Source organism: Martes martes (genome assembly GCF_963455335.1).
Source record: "Martes martes genome assembly, chromosome: 11".
NCBI lineage: Eukaryota > Metazoa > Chordata > Mammalia > Carnivora > Mustelidae > Martes > Martes martes.
The window spans coordinates 53,439,004-53,458,767 of record NC_137899.1 but is presented as its reverse complement, the minus strand read 5'-3'; the positions used below and the strand labels follow the sequence as shown (position 1 = coordinate 53,458,767).

The following is a 19,764-nucleotide window of genomic DNA, read 5'->3' as shown; positions in this document are numbered from 1 at the left end:
AGGCTCCTAGCTCCTCCAGTCCTCTCAAGTGCGAAAAAGTTGCTGCCCTCTGCTGGTCAGATGCGCGTAATGCAACTTAAGGAGAGAAATGTCCTAGGGGCGTGCCAGCTGGTGGATGACGTAGAAAGCCGGCGTCCTGAGGTAGCCAGTTATACCTGCGTCAGCTGTGCACGCCGCGGGAAACCTGACAAGCCGCATGGCTGCGGGTTGTTCAGAGGCTCCGCCGCCAAAGGCGGCCTCTGAGGGGCCGGTGGTGGGACAGGCCGGCGTCTTGCCTTGCCTGGAGCTGCCGACTTACGCTGCCGCTTGTGCGCTGGTGAGTAGCCGCTACTCTTGCCTGGTAGCTGGCCCGCACCGAAGACACATCGCACTGTCGCCGCGCTACCTTAACCGGAAACGCACCGGTATCCGGGAACAGCTAGATGCGGAGCTCCTGCGCTATTCCGAGAGGTACCAGTCTCAGTCTTTTCCTCCGCCGAGCGGACAACGCCGTAAAGCAGCCTGCAGTCCCTTCTTTCAGGCACAGGAGGGGGTGGCGGGAAGAGGTGCTGATGGCGTAGCAGAAAAAGGGTGAATGGGAAAGAACGCGCCGGCCACCTGCAGCTTAGGCTGGAGGCGTTCTGGAGTCTTCATCCGGCCCAAAAGGCCCATATCTCCCTAGCTGGGATCTGTACGGGGTCCATTTTGCAGGCAAGAATGGAAACGCAAAGGTGACGTGGATTGTGTCGGTGGAGCCGGTGGAGAAAGAAGCTTGTAGAACTGGCGTGTAGGGGTAAGAACAGACCAGGGGTCTAGAGACCCGGTAGGCCCAGTTCTGTGTGTTCTCCCATTTGACATTGGAAGTTTCGGATACAGTACTTAAATAGTCTCTCATTCTGTAGAAAATTGCGCATAAAGCATTAGTACGGTCGTTTATTTGTAAGCCGTGAAAGAGTTTCTGTTGTTTATTTTGGCTCTGGTACTTCCGCTGGGTTCTTTTGTCTTGGACCTGATCATGGATGAGGAAAGTACACATTTTGTTTTGTTTTGGTTTTAAAAAACAGTTTAATTAGTCTAACTGGCCTGTCTGTTGAGTTTGAGGGTGAAAAAACTTTGTGGTCCATTTAAATTAATATATTCAGAAAAAAGCTTGGAGTTACAAAAGTGGAGGGTCGGAGGGAGCATGTGTACTTTAATACTGCAGTAGACTGCTTTGCCTCAAAAGCAAGGGTTCTAAAACTAGGACGAGTGGAATCTCTAGCGATTTCTTATTGCTTCTCAGGAATTTCATGACTTCCCCTTCCCTCCCCTCTGGGAAATTTGCAGTCTGTTTTCTTGGGCAAAGTATCCAAAGTGTTCACTTTCTCAAGGGATCCTGAGAAGGTTAAGAATCAAACAGGTCTAGAATGTACAGCTTACTCCAAGCACCAACACACTGGTTGTGTGCCTGTTTTGGATACCAGGGTCTTGGGATTAAGAACAAACAAAATCCCTGTTTCAAGAAACTGTAAGCTCTAATAAAGATAGAAATGTAAGCCAGATAAATCCAATAAAGTGTTAAAATATGACAGAAATCTAAGGTAAATTACATTAAGAGTAAGAGTAGTGAATTTGATATTAGACCTTTGAGAACAACTTAATAGGAGAAGGGTTCTTTGAGATGGTAGTATTTGAGGCAAAAAAGTGTGGCATAAACAAAAGGATAGCAGATATAAAATAGACCGCTTTGGCCAGAGGATTGTAAGTACTATGTAACTGGAGCAAGGTTTATGTTAGGGGAAAGATACTGCATGCAGTTGGAGAGGAGGGCAAAACAGGTGGAGGGGTGGAGGCAGTGGCAACTCAGGGTCGACATTTTTCTTCCTCCTTCCTGTCCGCCAGGTTTTGTTTTTTTTTTTTCCCCCCTTTTTTGTTTGCTTAAGCAGGCTTAGCACTTCATCCTCTTGGTGCCCTCCAACTCTGAAATTTGGTGTGCTCTGGAGAGAGGAGTACATATGTGGTCTCTGGAACAATCAGATATACAGTTTAAGAAACCACACTTGGTAGCATTAGCTGGTGGCTTAAGGAGAGTGAGACTGGGGACGTGGAGACCAATTAAGGATTGTTACAGTTGTCCAAGAGAAGATGACTAGAGTATGGATTTGAGAGATTTAAGGATATAAAAATTGTCGTAAAATCTGGAAAGAGGCAGTGTTTGAAGTATTTTACCTCTTTGGAACCAATCAGTGCCTCTGCTTGACAGGCTAGGGGGAAACCACTTGGAATTTCTCGTCAGAGCCATTACACCAGAGATATAAGGAACTGATTGAATGATAATTTCTGTAACTGAATGGGACAGTGTGGCCATGTGGAGCAGGTTGCACTATGAACAGATGAGACTGCCCACTCTGCACCCTCCTCTCCCCCGACTCCTGTTACCACACTGGGCATCCCACTAACCCTGTGTGGTAAAGACTGACTTAGTGCAAATAAAGCAGCACACATCGAACTATGCATTTCTAATTAGGGACCACTCATTGAACATTATCAAGATATGTAATGTCAGTTAACCATTTATCCTGTATAGGTAGGTTTACAGACTTTGTAAAGCTTTGGGGCCATGCTGTAGAATCAGGAGGACTTACTTCAGTTTAAGAAATGAGGAAAAGGGAGTGTTGGGAGGTGGAGGAGGGACAATAAAGTATCCTGAAACTGAGAAGGCACTTTGAGATTGGAAAACAAAGTGGGGGACTCCATACAGTTGACACTGAGTTTCATTCTGGGTAATTTACAGCAGTTTTGGGGGGGGGGGATTGGGCAGGTGATGATCCAGGCAGCCACATAGCTATGCTCCACAGTGCTGGACCCTAGTTCACATTTATAGAGTGGGAAGGGATGTGCAGAGGGCATTGTAGTGAGGTCAGATGTCTAACACTTAACAGACTTCATGGGGCCACATGTCCTCCAGAAGAGGGGAGAGGAAAGTATGTTACCCCTACTAGTTATCTAAATAACTTCAGGGAAGATCAGAAGGAACCTTCCCATATTCTGGTCAGGACACTTTAACCTCCAGGGAACCTGGAACCTGTACCCCTGAGGGAGGTCATCACTTGGAAATGAACACAATGGAGGGCCAAACATAGGGTCAGTATTCGTGCACTCTACCTCCGACGTCTTTATGGCCTGTATGGTGTGTATGGCATGTACAGTTTATGTGCCATTCTTCTGTGATGACCCTAGAGTCAGATACTGGGAGTTGGGCTGCATACGTGTGGCAGTAATATAAACAGCAACATGACGTTAATATACCTATAAGGCAAAAGAAAATATAGTATAGTTTCTCAATGACCTGGTACAGAGGTGAGTCATCAACTGAAGGCATCAGCAAAAGTGATCCTTTCCACAAACCCAGCCATCAAAGCAATTGTTAATTTTAGCATAAGTGGTGCCCTGACTGTTAATTCCAATATTTGTCGTGACTGCACATTCTTTTGCACGTTATTCTTTTTTCACATTATTCCTGCAACTTTTAAAAATTTATTTTTTTTTTACATTAAGATTTTCTCCTGTTTTCCCCTCTTTAAATGAGTCTCACTTTAGGACAAATTACTATTTCCCCCCTCAACAAAAATGTATTCCCATTTCTCATACTTTCTTACCAAAAACACATATCTTATTTTCATTACATACACAGTTGCTTCCCTCATTATTTCCACTAGTCTTTTTAAATAATTTATTTTATTTTGAGAGAGAGAGCAGGCCTGTGCTGGAACGAGGGGCAGAGGGAGAGGGGGAGAGAGAATCCCAAGCAATCCCAAGCTCTGAGTGCAGAGCCCAACTCAGGGCTCAATCCCATGACCCTGAGATCACGACCTGAGCTGAAATCATGAGTTGGATGCTTAATTGACTGAGCCACCCAGCTGCCCCTCTAGTAGTCTTAATGACATTTTTAGAATTCTTTTTGTTTTTTTTTTTTTTAGATTTTTTTACTTTTTGACAGAGAGCACAAGTGGGGGGGGTGGCAGAGGGAGAGGGAGAAGCAGGCTCCCCACTACGCAAGGAGAGTGATGAGGGACTCTATCCAAGGACCCTGGGATCCTGACCTGAGCCACCCAGGCACCCAACATTTGTTAGAATTCTTAATGCTTAGAAACTTTACTTTCTAGTGAAACCTAAGTAGTAAGCAATATTGTTTACAGGTGTACAATATAATGATTTGACATTTCTATACGTTACTCAGTGCTCATCATAATAAGTGCACTCTTAATCCGCTTTACCTGTTTCACCCATCTCCTCACCCACTTCCCCTCTGGTAACTATCAGCTTGTTCTTTTTCATTAAGAGTCTGTTTCTTGGCTTGTGTCTTTTTTCTTTGTTCATTTGTGGTGTTTCCTAAATTCCACATCTGACCAAATCGTATGATATTTGTGTTTCTGTGAGTGGCTCTTTTCACTTAGTGTTATACCCGGCATTTATCCATGTTGTTGTAAATGGCAAGATTTCATTCTTTTTATGGCTAAGTAATATTCCATTGTATGTAGACATGCCACTTCTTTATCATTTCATCTGTTAATGGACACTTAGGCTACTTGCATAATTTGGCTGTTGTAGGGGCACCTGGGTGGCTCAGTGGGTTAAAGCCTCTGCCTTCAGCTCAGGTCATGATCCCAGGGTCCTGGGATCAAGCCCCGCATCAGGCTCTCTGCTCGGCAGGGCGCCTGCTTCCTCCTCTCTCTCTGCCTGCTTCTCTGCCTACTTGTGATCTCTGTCTGTCAAATAAATAAATAAAATCTTTTAAAAATCTGGCTGTTGTAAATAATGCTGTAATAAACATAAGGATGCATATATCTTTTTAAATTAGTGTTTTTGTATTCTTTGGGTAAACACCTGATAGTGGAATTACTAGATCATATGATAATTCTATTTTAATTTTTGGCAGAACCTCCATACTGCTTTTCACAGTTGCTGCACTTGTTTGATTTCCAACAAAAGTGCAAAAGGGTTCCCTTTTCTCCACATTTGCCAACACTCGTTGCTTGTATTTTTGATTTTGACCATTGTGACAGGTGTGAGGTGATAGCCCATTGTGGTTTTGATTTGCATTTCGCTGATGATGAGTGATGATGAGCATCTTTTCATGTATCTGTGGGCCATCAGTATGTCTTTGGAAAAATGTTCATGCTTTTCCCCCATTTTTTAATTGGATTATTTGGGGGTTTTTTGGTGTTGGCTTATGTAAGTTCTTTATAGCTTTTGGATATGAATTCTTTACCAGATATGTCATTTGCAAATATTGTCTCCCATTTGGTAGGTTGTCTTTTAGTTTTGATGATTGTTTTCTTTGCTATGCAGAAGCTTTCAATTGTGATGTAGTCCTGGTAGTTATTCTTAGTTTCTCTTGCCTCGGGAGACATAGCTAGAAAAAATGTTGTTGGGTTGATGTCAGAGAAATCACTGCCTATGCTCTCTTCTAGGATTTTTATGATTTCAAGTCTCACAGTTAGGTCTTCAGTCCATTTTGAGTTTATTTTTGTGTATGGTAAGAAAGTGGTCCAGTTTCATTATTTCACATGTAGTTGTCCAGTTTTCCCAACACCATTTGTTGAAGAGACTGTCTTTTTCCCATTGGACATTCTTGGCTCCTTTCTTGCACACTAATTGAGCTTGTATTCATGGGTTTGTTTCATGGGCTGTTATGTTCCATTGATCTTATGTGTCTATTTTGTGCCCCTACCATATTGTTTTTATTATAACTTTATAGTATAACCTGAAATCTGGGATTGTCATACTTCTGGTTTTGTTCTTTTTCAAGATTGTTTTGGCTATGCAGGGTGTTTTGTGGTTCCTTAGAAATTTTAGGATTATTTGTTCAGGTTCTGTGAAAAATTCTGTTGGGATTTTGATAGGGATTGCATTAAATTTATAGATTGCTTTGTGTACTGTGGGTATTTTAACAGTATTGGTTCTTCCAATTCATGAACATGGAATATCGTTCCATCTGTTTGCATTGTCTTAAGTTTCTTTAAAATTTTAGAGAGACATGGTGGTGGGGGCCAGAGGAAGAAGGGGAGAGAAACTTAAGCAGACTCCATGCTGAGTGTGGAGTGCGATGTGGGGCTCAATCTCATGACCCTGAGATCACAACCTAAACTAAAACCAAGACTCAGATGCTTAACCAACTGTGCCACCCAGGCACCCCGTCTTCAATTTTTCATCAGTGTTTTATAGTCTTCAGAGTACGGGTATTTCACCTCCTTACTTCAGTTCATTCTTTTTTTTTTTTTTAAAGATTATATTTTGTTTATTTGAGGGAGAGAGAGAATGAGAGAGAGAACATGAAAGGGGAAAGGTCAGAGGAAGAAGCAGGCTCCCTGGTGAGCAGGGAGCCTGATGTGGGACTCCAAGATCCTGACATGAGCCAAAGGCAGTCACCCAACCAACTGAGCCACCCAGGCGCCCCCAGTTAAGTCCATTCTTTAGCATTTTACTATTTTTGGTGCATTTGTAAGTGGGATTGTTTTCTTAATTTTTTTCTGCTACATTATTAGTGTATGAAAGTGCAATGGATTTCTGTATGTTGATTTTGTATTCTGTGACCTTACCAAATTCATGTATCAGTTCTAGTAGTTATTTGGTGGAGTCTTCTCAGCTTTTCTTTCTTTTTTTTTTTTTTTTAAGATTTTATTTATTTGAGAGAGAGAGCACCAGGAGAGGGGAGGGGCGGGCAGAGGTGGGAGGGGAAGAAGCATACTCCGTGCTCAGCAGGGAGCCAGACTTGGGGCTCGATCACAGATCCCTGGGATCATGACCTGAACCAAAGGCAGATGCTTAACTAACTGAGCCGCCCAGTCTACCCAAATCTTTCAGGTTTTTTATATATAGTATCATGTCATGTACAGTGAATGAAATTTTTGTTTCTTCCTTCCATCCACCAATTTGGATGCCTTTTGTTTCTTTTCATTGTATGATTGCTGTGGCTGGCACTTCCAGAACTCTGTTGAATAAAAGTGGTGAGAGTGGACATCTTTGTTTTTGTTCCTGTTCTTTGGGGAAAAGCTCTCAGTTTTTCACTATCGAGTATGATGTTAGCTGTGGGTTTTTCATATATGACCTTTATTATGTTAAGGTATTCCCTCTAACCTAGATTGTTGAGGGTTTTCATCCTGAATGGCTGTAGCACTTTATTAAATGCCTCTTCTACCTCATTTGAAATTAGTTTTTTTATTTTGTTTTTTGTTTTTTTTTTAAGATTTTATTTATCCAGGGAGCCTGAGTGGCTCAGTCAGTTAAACATCTGCCTTCAGCTCAGGTCATGACCCCAGGTCCTGGAATTGAGTCCTGTATGGGGCTCCCTTCTCAGCAGGGAGTCTACTTCTCCCTTTTCGTCTGCCTGCTGCTTATGCTCTTTCTCTCTCTCAAAAATTAATTAATTAATTGCTTTAAAAAAAGATTTTATTTATCCATTGAGAGAGACCATGCACATATGCACAAGCCAGAGCAAGGGGCAAAGGGCGAGGGAGAAGCAGACTCCACTGTGTTGGGAGCCCGACTTGGGCTCCATCCCAGGACCCTGAGATCATGACCTGAGCCAAAGCAGATATGCCTAAGCAACTGAGCCACCCAGGTGCCCTGAAATGATAGTTTTTAGTCTGTTTTTGAGGTGGTATATCACATTGATTGATTTGCAAGTATTGAACCTTTCTTGCTTCACAGAAAGAAATCCTACTTATTCATGGGGATAATTTATTTAACATATTGATGGATTTATTTTGTTGAGGAATTTAGTATCTATGTTCATCAGAAATATTGGCCTGTGGTTCTTTTTTGTGGTGTCTCTTTTGGTATCAGAATAATGCTGGCTTCGGAATGAATATGGAAGCTTTTTTTTTTTTTTTTTTAACTCTTCTGTTTTTTAGGACACTTTGAAAATAAGTATTAAGTATTTAAATGTGTGGTAGAATTTACCTCTGAAGTCATTTGGCCCTGGACTGTTGTTTTTTGGGCGTTTTTAGGTTGTTTATTCAATTTCATTGCTGGTAATCAGTCTGTTCAAATTTTCTGTTTCTTTTTTATTTGGTTTTGGGTGGTTCTAAGTTTCTAGGCAATTATCCAATTCTTCTATGTTGTCTAATTTGTTGGTATATAATTTTTAATAATGTCTTAAAATGTTTTGTATTTCTCTGGTTATTTCTCCTCTTTCAATTCTGATTTTGAGTTTTCTCTCTTGATGAGTATGGCTAAGATTTATCAATTTTGTTAATCTGTGATCTATTTGGAGAATATTCTGTGTGCATTTGAAAAGAATGTATTTTATGCTTTAGGGTGGTATGTTCTGTGTATATCTGTTAGATCCATCTGTTCCAATGCGTCATTCAGAGTCACTGTTGATTTTTCTGTTTGGATGATCTCTCTATTGATGGAGGTGGGGTATTAAAGTCCTCTACTATTACATTACTGTTGATTACTTCCTTGTTTGTTATTAATGTTTAATAGTGATGAGTTCCTTTAACTTTTGTTCATCTGAGAAATCCTTTATCTCTCCTATTCTGAATAATAGCCTTGCTGGATAAAGTATCCTTATGGTTTTTTTTCTTTGAATATATCAAGCCACTCCTTTCTACTGAAAACTCCACTGAAGCCTTAAGGAGTTTCCTTTATGTAACTGTTTTCTTTTCTCTTGATGCTTTTAAAATTCTCTTTTTATCATTATTTTTTGCTATTTTAATTACTGTGTGTCTTGGTGTGGACATCTTAGGGTTGCTTTTGTCTGGAGCCCTCCGTGCTTCCTAGATCTAGATGTCTAGTTCCTTCTCCAGACTTAGGAAGTTTTTAGTTGTTATTTCTTCAAATAAATTTTCTGCTCCCATTTGTCTCTTTTCCTTTTGGGATCCTCATAATGCAAATGTTAATAAACTTGATAGTGTCCTGAGTTCCTTTAATCCATTTTCATTTTTTACGATCTGTTTCTTTCTCCTGTTCATCTTGATTGCTTTCCATTACACTGTCCTTGAGGTCGCTGATCCATTCTTCTGCATCCTCCAGCTATGATTTATTCCCTCTAGTATATTTTTAATTTCACTTATTGAGTTCTTCATATCTAAATTGTTTCTTTTTCTTTTTTTTTTTTTTAAGATTTCATTTATTTATTGGACAGACAGAGATCACAAGTAGGCAGAGAGACAGGCGGAGAGAGGAGGAAACAGGCTCCCTGCTGAGCAGAGAGCCCTATGCGGGGCTCAATCCCAGGACCCTGGGATCATGACCTGAGCCGAGGGCAGAGGCTTTAACCCACTGAGCCACCCAGGCGCCCCTAAATTGTTTCTTTTATGTTTTGTATTTCTTTGCTGAGGATCTCACTGATATCCTCCACTCTTTTCTCCCATACAGTGATCATCTTTATGATCACTACTTTCTCTATTAGGTATATTACTTATTCCTTCTCATTTTGTCTAATTCTTTGTTAGGAAAGTCATCTGCTCTTGAAAGTAATGCCCTAATAAACAAGAGGTCGTGTAATGCCCTGCAGTGTAGTGTTTCTATTCACCAGAACCTGGCATTTCAGGGGTGTCTCTTTATGTGTGTTGTGTATGCCCTGCTTTTGTGGCTGAGCCATGTTTTCCTTCAGGCTAGTCACCTACAATGGCTCTCTTTGCCTGGGTGAGCAGGGTTTGATCCTTGTGTTGTTAGTAGGCTAGTCTGGGGCCACCTTGGGCTTGGATGGAGCCAGAGCAGTCTTTTGCCAGAGCTGTGTTAGCACCAAAGTCAAGAGAGCTTTCCCTGTGCGGTCACCTGAAGTTTCTGTTGGTGGGCTGGGTCTGCAGTTAGACCAGATGTCTGTCCCCAGTCCACTGCTGGGGCTGCTGTTGCACTGGTGTGTGCTGTAATTTTCCCTCTCCCAGGGGCAGGTGTCACTTTAGAGTGGTGCTGGCCCCTCTTGGGGCTGCATGCACAGTGCAAGGCTTGCAGCACTACTTTGGATGGGCTTCAGACAAGATCTACAAGGAGAACAGGGGAGCTGGGTGTGCTACACACAGTGTGAGCAAGATCTACTACATTGGTCTGCTGTGGGAGAGGAGATGAAGCAGCCTGGGAAAACTCCTTCAGAGGACTGGAGGGAGTGGATCCACACAAATGTGTGGCTGGGGCATGCTTTAAAAAGCAAGCTAGGTGGAGGTTGTAATGTTGTGCTGGGTCCTGCAGCTATCCCTGTATTCAGGCTGGGGTGGGTACTGGGGAGGGAAGTGGTGCCCACCAGCTCTTTTGTTCTTGAAGAAATCTCCCAAAGTTCCCTGCCTTTCCAGCCCATGCTCTGAGATTATTAAATAAATCTCCTTCCTATGTACCCTGGGCATTTTTCAAACTGCTGCTTCTGTGCTGTATCTCAGCTGGGCAGTTTGTTGTGCTGTCTCTTTAAGGGCAGGGACTCCGTTTTCTATCCCCCTCCTGGGGCGCCTGGGTGGTTCAGTGGGTTAAACCTCAGCCTTCAGCTCAGGTCATGGTCTCAGGGTCCTGGGATCAAGCCCCGCATCACATCGGGCTGTCTGCTTGGCAGGGAGCCTGCTTCCCCCCTCTCTCTGACTGCCTCTCTGCCTACTTGTGATCTCTCTCTCTATGTCAAATAAAAATAAATAAATAATAATAATAATCTATCCCCCTCCTACCTCTTAAGGTATTGAGGCTATTGATTTGTAAATCAATATTTATTTAAAAACAAAATAACATGTTGATTATTTAAAAACAAAACAAAAAACAATATGGAGAAGCCAGGCCCCTCAGGTTTTCAAAGCCAAATGTTACAGGGATTTGTCTTGTCAGTGCAGCCCCCCAACTTGGGGTGAGGTCTTCTCTCCCCTCTCTGCCCTCAAGGAGTTCCTCCCTCCCAGGGTCAGTCCCCTCTCTGGTGCAGTCTTTCAATAAGCATAAAACATGTTTATGAACAGATCCAAATTTATCCTTATTTTTTCTCTAATAAGACAAAAGTAGACAAACCTATGTTTAGCAATCAATTATTTTCAGTATTTTATTTGAAAAAAAAAATTTGTGTGTCCAAAGCTCTGGAATTGTGAATGTGTCTGTTACAAAGGTGGATTGGATTGATGCAGGGGTTTTGAGTTGACAACTCAGAGAACAAATACAGTCTCTCCATTGGTGAAATGCTTTTCTGAAGTAGTGAGTAGTTCTCAGTAGTTTCCTATTTAATCTACCCTTGAATTTGCTACTTCTTTCCTGGAAATTTTAATGTACACTGAAATGATGCAAACATGACTTGATGCTGATATGTTATATATGTGTGTGTGCATGTGTGTTTATGTAAATATATAAAGTATATATGTATTTACACACATGTACATTTATATATATGTATATATATAAATAAAGAAGTGTGTATATGTATATATATATACACACACACATATATATAGATACACATAGTATTTAGAATAAGATTCTGTGTCCACCTATTTATAAGTCCATTTATTACCTCTTCCAGAGGTCATGTAGACTTCTGGGTTTTTTGTGCCTTGATGACTGTCCTAGTGATGTAGTTCCTGCTTGGGAAGACACATGCTGAAATAAACAGTTGAAAAAAATGCTTTCTGGAGTAAGTCTCTTGAGTTTATGGTCTTGATTTGATAGTTATTAAAGTTCCTTTCCAGTGGTTTCTGACTGTTTTATTTAAGCAACAGCTGTTAGGGATAAATTCTTTCTCTTACGCTATGTGAGTAGTTTTAGAAGTTTAGTAGAGCTCGACAAAAATGTTCTGTGCTCTCAAGGATCTTAGAGTAGTGTGTGGAATGCAAATATACACAAATAGTCAATAAAATGAGATTAAGTTCAGTGATGATGCTGTGGCACTGTGTCTTTTAAAGATTTTATTTGTTTGACAGAGAGAGATAAGGAGAGAGGGAACACAGAGAGTGGAAGAGGGAGAAGCAGGCTTCCTGCCGAGCAAGGAGCCCGAAGTGAGGCTCCATCCCAGGACCCTGGGACCATGACCTGAGCTGAAGGCAGACGCCTAATGACTGAGCCACCCAGGCACCCTGCCACTGTGTCTTTTACAGGAGGAGTGATTTCAGCCTTGCCTTGGAGAGTCTGGGAAGTTTTCTTGAACAAAGTAGTGGGTGTGGTAGTGAAGCCACCATGTGTACCTCCTTAGTAGTTAAAATTTCTTAAATACTTGGAAATGACATTTAGAAATAGTAGTTGCCCCCAATCCTGTCATACTGTGTAGACTAAAGTGGCAAAATCAGGTCTTAATAAGTAAAACTATGTATTTCATTTATTAGCATTTCTATTTATACCAACAGTTGCAGTTTGAGGATTTTTCTCCCTTAAGTCATTGGCTTTAATATTCAGGGGCTTCACTTGTGACTCTAATATTTCTCTTACTGGGGATCATCTAGTGCAGAAATTCATTTATGGTAGATAATACCAAAATTACCTTGATTCGGTTAGACACAGAAATAGAGAAATTTTTCTTGCAAGTCTTTTTTTTTTTCCTCTCATTCTCGCATGACTGGAATTCAAATGCATCGCTAATAGATCAACCTACTGCTCATGTAGAATTGGACATTTTGTTTCTGGGTACCTATCTTGAATAATCATTTTTAACTTCATCAGTATATATGAAACCCTTTGGTGAAATTGAATTACTCAAGTTGTTAGGGATTAATCATATGCTGTTGTGTTTTGGCATGTGAGGTAATGTTTAAGAGGTATATAATTTTTAGACTCAGTATATTTAGTCAGTATGATAATGGCCTCATTTAAGAGAAGATTAAAATTTTTTTTTCTTTTTTAATAGCCTTTTAGGTGTCCCCATTGCATATGACAACATCAAAGTAGTGGGTGAACTGGGAGATATTTATGATGATCAAGGACACATTCATCTTAACATCGAAGCAGATTTTGTTATTTTCTGTCCTGAACCGGGACAAAAGCTTATGGTATGTACGTATTTATATATATATATATATATTTTTTTTTCTCCCTAAGCTTTCTTTCTATAGGTGTATAATAGTGTAATATGAAAAATTTTAAGAGACTTGGGAAGCAAAGGGATTGCTGTTGTTGGTTCCTAAAAAATTTACCATCAGTTCAACATTGCTAAGTTTTTAAACTCCATTCTTCTAAAACTCCTTGAATGTACAGAGAACGTGTCTCAGAATTTATTCTCTTCTTTGGATAGCACCAGAATGATCTTAAGCAGTGGAAAAAAAAATAACAATGAAGTTTATTATTTCTTAATTATACACAAATAGTTTCTTTATAAAGGATTCAAACATATAGTAGTGTATCAAAGAGGAGTTGAAAATTCAGAGTGTTGTAGGAGCAGGCAGGTAATAAAAGTGAATGAAGGATGAGGTCAGGGCACCTATAATGTGCCATGGCCCTGTGGGGTAGGTCTTTTAGTTTTTCAGGAGAAGCAGGAAATATATATAGATTGATGTGAAGTTGACTGAACTATACCCCATTATGCTCTGCACTTGTTTTTCTCGTCTACCAGCACTTCCGTGTGTTTGCACTTTTACATACACATACATTCATTTTTTTATGAATGTTACAGGAATTGCTTAATCATTTAAGAATTATTAACTAACCCTTTATTGCTACTAAAATACAAGTCAAATTTTACTGTCAGAATCTACAAGACATTTTTAATTTTAAAAAGTTTTTCATTATTAATTAAAGTGGTATTGTGGGCCTGCCCAGCTGGGATCCTACAACCAGCCTCCATAACAGTAGTATGGCTATAGTACAGCTTTTCTTCTCTAATAAAATTGGCAGTAGATTTGTACTTAAGAATTCCCACATGTACCTGCTTTGTGTAAGTTACTGTAAATGTACACATGGAAATACTATAGAAAGTATGAAATAAAAAGAAATCAGTCCTTTTAGTTTATTTCCTACGATAAGTTCCAGTCTTTAAATAAATTTGGACAGTTCATTTTTTTTAAAATATGAGGTATAATTTACATACAACAAAATGCACAGATCAGAGTGTGCAGTTCATTCATTTCTGTTAAGAGCATATATACCATTCTATTTTGGAAAGAGCCTCATGCCCTTTCTGGGTCAGTCCTCTCTCTTCTAGATACAATCATTGTTCTGAATGCATTTATTATAAAATTAGTTTTACTCATTCTTGAATTTCATGTTAATGGAATTTTCATTACACAGTGTTTGAAAATCTGACCTCTTTTGCTCAACATGTTTTTGCATTTCATCCATGCTGTTTGGTGTATTGGTACTTTATTTCTTTTTGTTATTCATGGTATTTGGTTGTAGGATTGTATCGTAATTTAATTGCCCGTCTTTATTGACATTTGGGTTATTTCCAGTATGAAGCTATTATGAATAAAGCTGTGAATGTACGTTTTCATTTCTCCTAAGTCAGAGGGTAGGTGTTTCTTTACCTTTATGAAAAACAAGCTAATTTCCCATTTAGCACTGCTAGTTGTTCTGCATCCTTGACAGCATTTGGTTTTGTCAGTCTTTTAATTTTACTTATGGGCACATACTAGTTTCTCATTATGATTTTAATTTGCTTTCTCCTTTGAGCTCTTTTTCATGTGTTTCAGTAAGGGGCCTATTCAAGTAATTTGCCCATTTTTAATTGGGTTTTTGTATTATTGAGGTTGAGTAGTTCTATTTATAGTCTTTCTACAAATCCTCTTCAGATAAATTGTGAATATTTTCCCCCAGTCTGTGACTTGTCTCTTAACTTGTAATGGTATCATTTCATAAACAGAAGTTTTTAATATTGATGAGGTCCAATTTGTCCTATTTTTATGGTTACTGCTTTCTGGATCCTATGTAAGAAACTTGCCTACTCCTAGATTGTGAAGATAGTTTCTGTAAGCCTTGTGGGATTTGTTAGTTTTAGGTTTTCCATTTAGATCTATGACCCATCGTTAATTTTTGTGTGTAGTGTGAAGTAGGCCCTTGAAATCCATTTTCTTATTCATATGGTTATTTAGTTGTTCCAGAACTCTATATTGAAGAGTTTACTTTTGTGTTATTGCTAGACTTTATTCTTTTACAGCGGTTTTAGCTTTACAGAAAAAGTGAGTTGAAAATAATACCTCTCTTCGCTCTCCCACTCCAGCACGCAGTTACTCCTATCACTGACATCTTACGTTAGTGGGATACATTGGTTACGGTTAAGCTGATATCAGTACATTAATTCTAGACTTTTTAAAGAAGTTTTCTCTGTTGTACCTCCTAAAACCCATGGAATGTACAACACAATGACATGTGTCCCCCGTTATTGTAGTTTATAGAATAATTGGGCACTGCTCTAAAAATTCTGGGTATTTTATCTGTTTATCCCTCTCCCTCCTTCCATACTCTTGAAAGCTGGCAACTATTGATCTTCTTTACTGTCTCCATAGTTTACCTTCTCTGGAATTTCATATAGTTGGAATCCTATTGTATGTAGCCTTTTCAGCTTGCTGCCTCTGACTTAGCAGTATGCATTTCTTTTCATGGCTTGATAGGTTTGTTTTGTTTTGTTTTACTGTTGAATAAGTACTCCAGTGTATAGCTGCACTGCAGTTTGTCCATACCATCCAGCATGTGCCATTGGGAACACCAGACTCTTGATAATGACAGCCAAAGAATTTTCTATGTTGCTAACATTAAACAAGGCTGTATACATGTTAAAGTCAAAGTTTAAAACAGATGATTTTAAAAAAGTATTTCAGATGTTCATTTATGTATGTTACATATGTTGATTCTTAGGGGAAGAAAACTAAGGCTTTTTAAAAAACTTTGAGCTTAAAATCATATAGCATGTATTTTAAAGCTTCTAAAAAATGTTATTGTGATTCAGTCAAAGTAGCCTTGCTCAGGATCTACATAGGAAGGGTAAACTGTCTTCTGATACATCGCTGAAGTTAAGGAAGAAGCTAAAGAAGGCTCTTTAAGCTTTGAAACTCAGACTGTTTATAGAAATATAATATGGCTCCCAGTTATAGAAAGCATATGCTTCCTGCTTTGAGGTCTTTTCACATTTAGGTTGTATCAAAGTATTTTCTGCTTAGTTTCAGTATGGTTATAATCTATTCCCCAGGGAATCCTGTAGTGGGAGCTAAGGAGTTTGTTTTGTTTTTGCTTCTTTAGGGATAGGAAGAGTAGTTGTTTATCCAGTTAGGCAATTGATATGCAATTACTTACTAAGTTTGGGCTTTCTAAAAACTACTATTGTAAAATGATGGTTTAGTATAACGCAAATTTTAAAAACTTTTCCTATATCAAATTACACCATATTTTGATGTTTTCTCTTTGAAGATCAGTTTGAAGCTTAAGAAGTTTTCACTTACTTTTTAAAGTCTTTGGATTTCTTGATTTTTTTTTTCCTCCTTTCTTCCCAGGGTACGGTTAATAAAGTGTCCTCCAGCCACATTGGCTGTTTAGTACATGGTTGTTTCAATGCCTCCATCCCTAAACCTGAGCATATGCCTGCTGAACAGTGGCAGAACCTGGAGATAAACGTGGGTGATGAACTAGAATTTGAAGTATTTCGTTTGGACTCAGATGCTGCTGGAGTATTCTGCATTCGGGGAAAATTAAATATCACTAGGTCAGTTCCTAATCAGATTATTTTAATTTTGATACTTAGTCATTTCTGTTTAATTCTGAATAACATAAGCCCCTCATTTAAAATAAATTTTATTAGAATTTCCATGCTTCTAAAACATAAAATCAATGTAAATAGGAATTTTAAGTGCTGTGGCAAAGCACTGAATATTCTGAAGCTCTACACATCTAGCTAACTCTTCCGTATTTTACTAACTCGGTCTTAACTATTTTCTAGTTTAATTTGTTAACCAAAAGCTTGATCATATTGCATAGCTCTTAGGCTTTTATTTTTACACAGCTGAAACAAAAAATTTGATTGTCATTATGCCAGGTAGATAATTTAATTTTTTGGTATTGAAATTCTTGTAAGAACTATTGTCATCTTGAGAATGGAGGGAGGAAGAAAAAACAGCTGTGGGAATATTGCTGGTGTTAATTTTTTTTTTTTAGATTTTGCCGTGATTATTAAAAGTATGGGTTAACGTTTTAGAACTGTTGCCCAATAGAACTTTCTGTGATAGAAATGTGTAGTGTATTTGTGTAGTATCTTAGTCATATGTAGCTAATATTACTACATAGGGCTACTGCATTGATCCTTGTTTTTATTTTAGTGTTAACTCATAACCTTGAAAGTAATATCGCTTCAAGCACTGTTAAGAGAAAAAAATGAAATGAGGATTGATAGAGTAGATAAACTCCATTAATTTCATAGATAATGGAACTATATTTCATCACTGGTCAGATGTGTGGCTATTAAGCCACACATGGTATGTTGAGGTTTACTGTAACCAATTTTTTTTTAAACCAAACCTAAATTTAGAAGCTACTTTTGATAAAATTTGTCATTTCTGTGTATGAAAACAGTCTGGAAGAAGTACTTTGGAAAAAATTGCAACCTTTCTCAGACATTTTAATGGGCTAAGGGATAACAGAATATTAGGAATTTATGCCATACTTTATCTTGTCCTGCTGTCATTTAGAAAAAAAAAAACACTTGGTATATTCTTGATCTCATTTTACTCTTTTTGTTTATTGCTCTTTAAATTTTTTCAACTGTTAATTCAGTTTACAGACCAAGTGCTCTGGAGTTTCTGAAGAAATAACAGAAACTGGCCCTGAAGAAATTATTGAAAAACCTCTCAAGAAGAAAAAGAAAAAGAAGAAAGACCCAGAGTCATATGAAGTGGAAAGTGGTAATAGAGAGCTAGCAGATTATGCAGATGCCACAATGAACAAAGAGACAGACCTGCAGATTGATAATGACCTCTGGAAGGATGAGCCAAAGAAGAAGAAGAAGAAAAAGCACCAGGAAGATCAGGACCAGGATCCTGTTTTCCAAGGCAGTGACTCCAGCGGTTACCAGAGTGACCATAAAAAGAAAAAAAAGAAAAGAAAACACAGTGAGGGAGCTGAATTTACCCCACTTTTGGAACACTCACCTAAAAAGAAAAGGGAAAAGTAATTTTCTTTAATGCATTTTAAATATTCAGCTTTTTAAAGATTTAGATAAAAGATGGATAAATGTGGGAATGGTATGAAATACTGGTGTATTCCTGTAGTCTATAAAACAGGAAACATTTGATTAGGAGTTTTTGGTGCTTAAATTATTAATGTGATCATTACTGTGGGAAACACCAATATTACTAAACAGCCATTTTATTGTCTACAAAATAAAAAGGTAAGAGTTACTCTTTCAAGTCTTAACATTTTCCCAGTTTTTACATTTCAAATAAAATTATTTCTATACTCTGAAGACTGGCAAAAGGACTTTATAATACAGTGTTATTCATATCATTAAAGAATGAGTTGGAGTTTTTTTTCTTTTTAATGGGTTTGACCTTTAGTCATGATTTTTAGATTTTTTAGGTGGGGGGGTCATGGCTACTACGTGTTTCTGGGCTCGAGTTAGAATGGTTTGCCAAAGGAGTTCCTGAAGTCTCCAGAGCTCTTAAGAACCATGCCACTATTAACAGTTGACTATTCTTGCCTTCCAGATGGAGGCTCATAGAGAAGGCTGTTTCCTTATACTATTCTGCTTTTGCTGTGTTTGGAGCAGTAGAGTCTGATTAAGACATGATAAATGCTATTTGTCCTAGCGGGAATTTCTCAACTACTTTTTAGTGATTAAGACAAAATTTCATTGAGAAAATGTGGACTTTTTTTTTTTTTTTTTAACTACTGGAAAACACTGAGTAATGAAATGACAAGCTATTTCAAGCTAATAATCAAAGCATGGCCACATTCATTGAATTAACAGTACCTGACCATATGGCTATGTGTAACACATCTAAGGAAAGATGTAGTTCCTTCCATTATGGAATGTCAGAGGAGATACAGATGTGCACACATACGTGAGTAAATACAGAGAATTAGTAATTCTGATAAGTACTAACAACAAGACTGTCTACTCACTGTTAGCTGTGTTAATATCTCTAAGAGGGTGGGTAGATGAAATGAACTTCACATGGCAACTATTCTGTTGCCTTTTTCTAGTATCCGATATTGCACTGGCTTCACATGGTTTAATTTTAATATTTAAATTCTGCTAGTAGTATATCTTGATCCAAATCTGTAATGATAGACTATAGAATTTGGGGAGTAGTATTCACATGTTTGTCCCCAAGTAAATTAGTAAGACCAAACAATGCAAAGATACAGACCAATTTCTTTTCCCACAATTTAATGTGGGTATTGAGCCCTTAAAATATGGCTAATACAAATTAACATGTGCTATCAGTATAAAGTCCAAGATTCTGAAGATGTACAAATAATGTAAAATATCTCAATTTTGTATATTGGTGAAATTCTATTTTTGGTATATAGTATGTTAAATAAAATTTATATTCAGTTTTTGTTTTTGTCTTTTTGTGGGTAAAAGATTTAAAATGGTATGTGAGGCTCATTAGTATTTTGTTGAGGATTTCTGTATTTAGGTTCATCAGAGATAATGGCCTGTAGGCTTTTGGGGGGGTTTTTTTTTTGGTAGTATTTGTATATGTTTTTTGGTATCAGATTAATCCTCAACAAAACATTAGCAAACGATATCCAACAATACATACAATACGTTAAATACAGCAATACATTAAAATCACTCACCACAATCAAGGGATTTACTCCAGGGTTGCACTTGAGGCTCAGTATTTGCAAATCCATCAGTCACAGGCTGTATCACATTGAGAGAAAGGATAAAAACCACATGATCTCAATAGATTCAGAAAGATC

At 38.4% G+C, this 19,764-nt stretch overlaps 1 protein-coding gene across 1 annotated transcript; it reads left to right on the top strand.

Annotated features, from left to right (window-relative positions):
* Positions 1-172: 172 nt before the first annotated feature.
* POLR1F (RNA polymerase I subunit F) lies at positions 173-19,394 on the top strand. Its single transcript, XM_080818836.1, has 4 exons — positions 173-450; positions 12,764-12,905; positions 16,335-16,543; positions 17,608-19,394. Exons 1-4 carry the CDS (start codon positions 197-199, stop codon positions 18,002-18,004), a joined length of 1,002 nt encoding a protein of 333 aa, XP_080674962.1. The 5' UTR covers positions 173-196; the 3' UTR covers positions 18,005-19,394.
* The last annotated feature ends 370 nt before the right edge of the window (positions 19,395-19,764 follow it).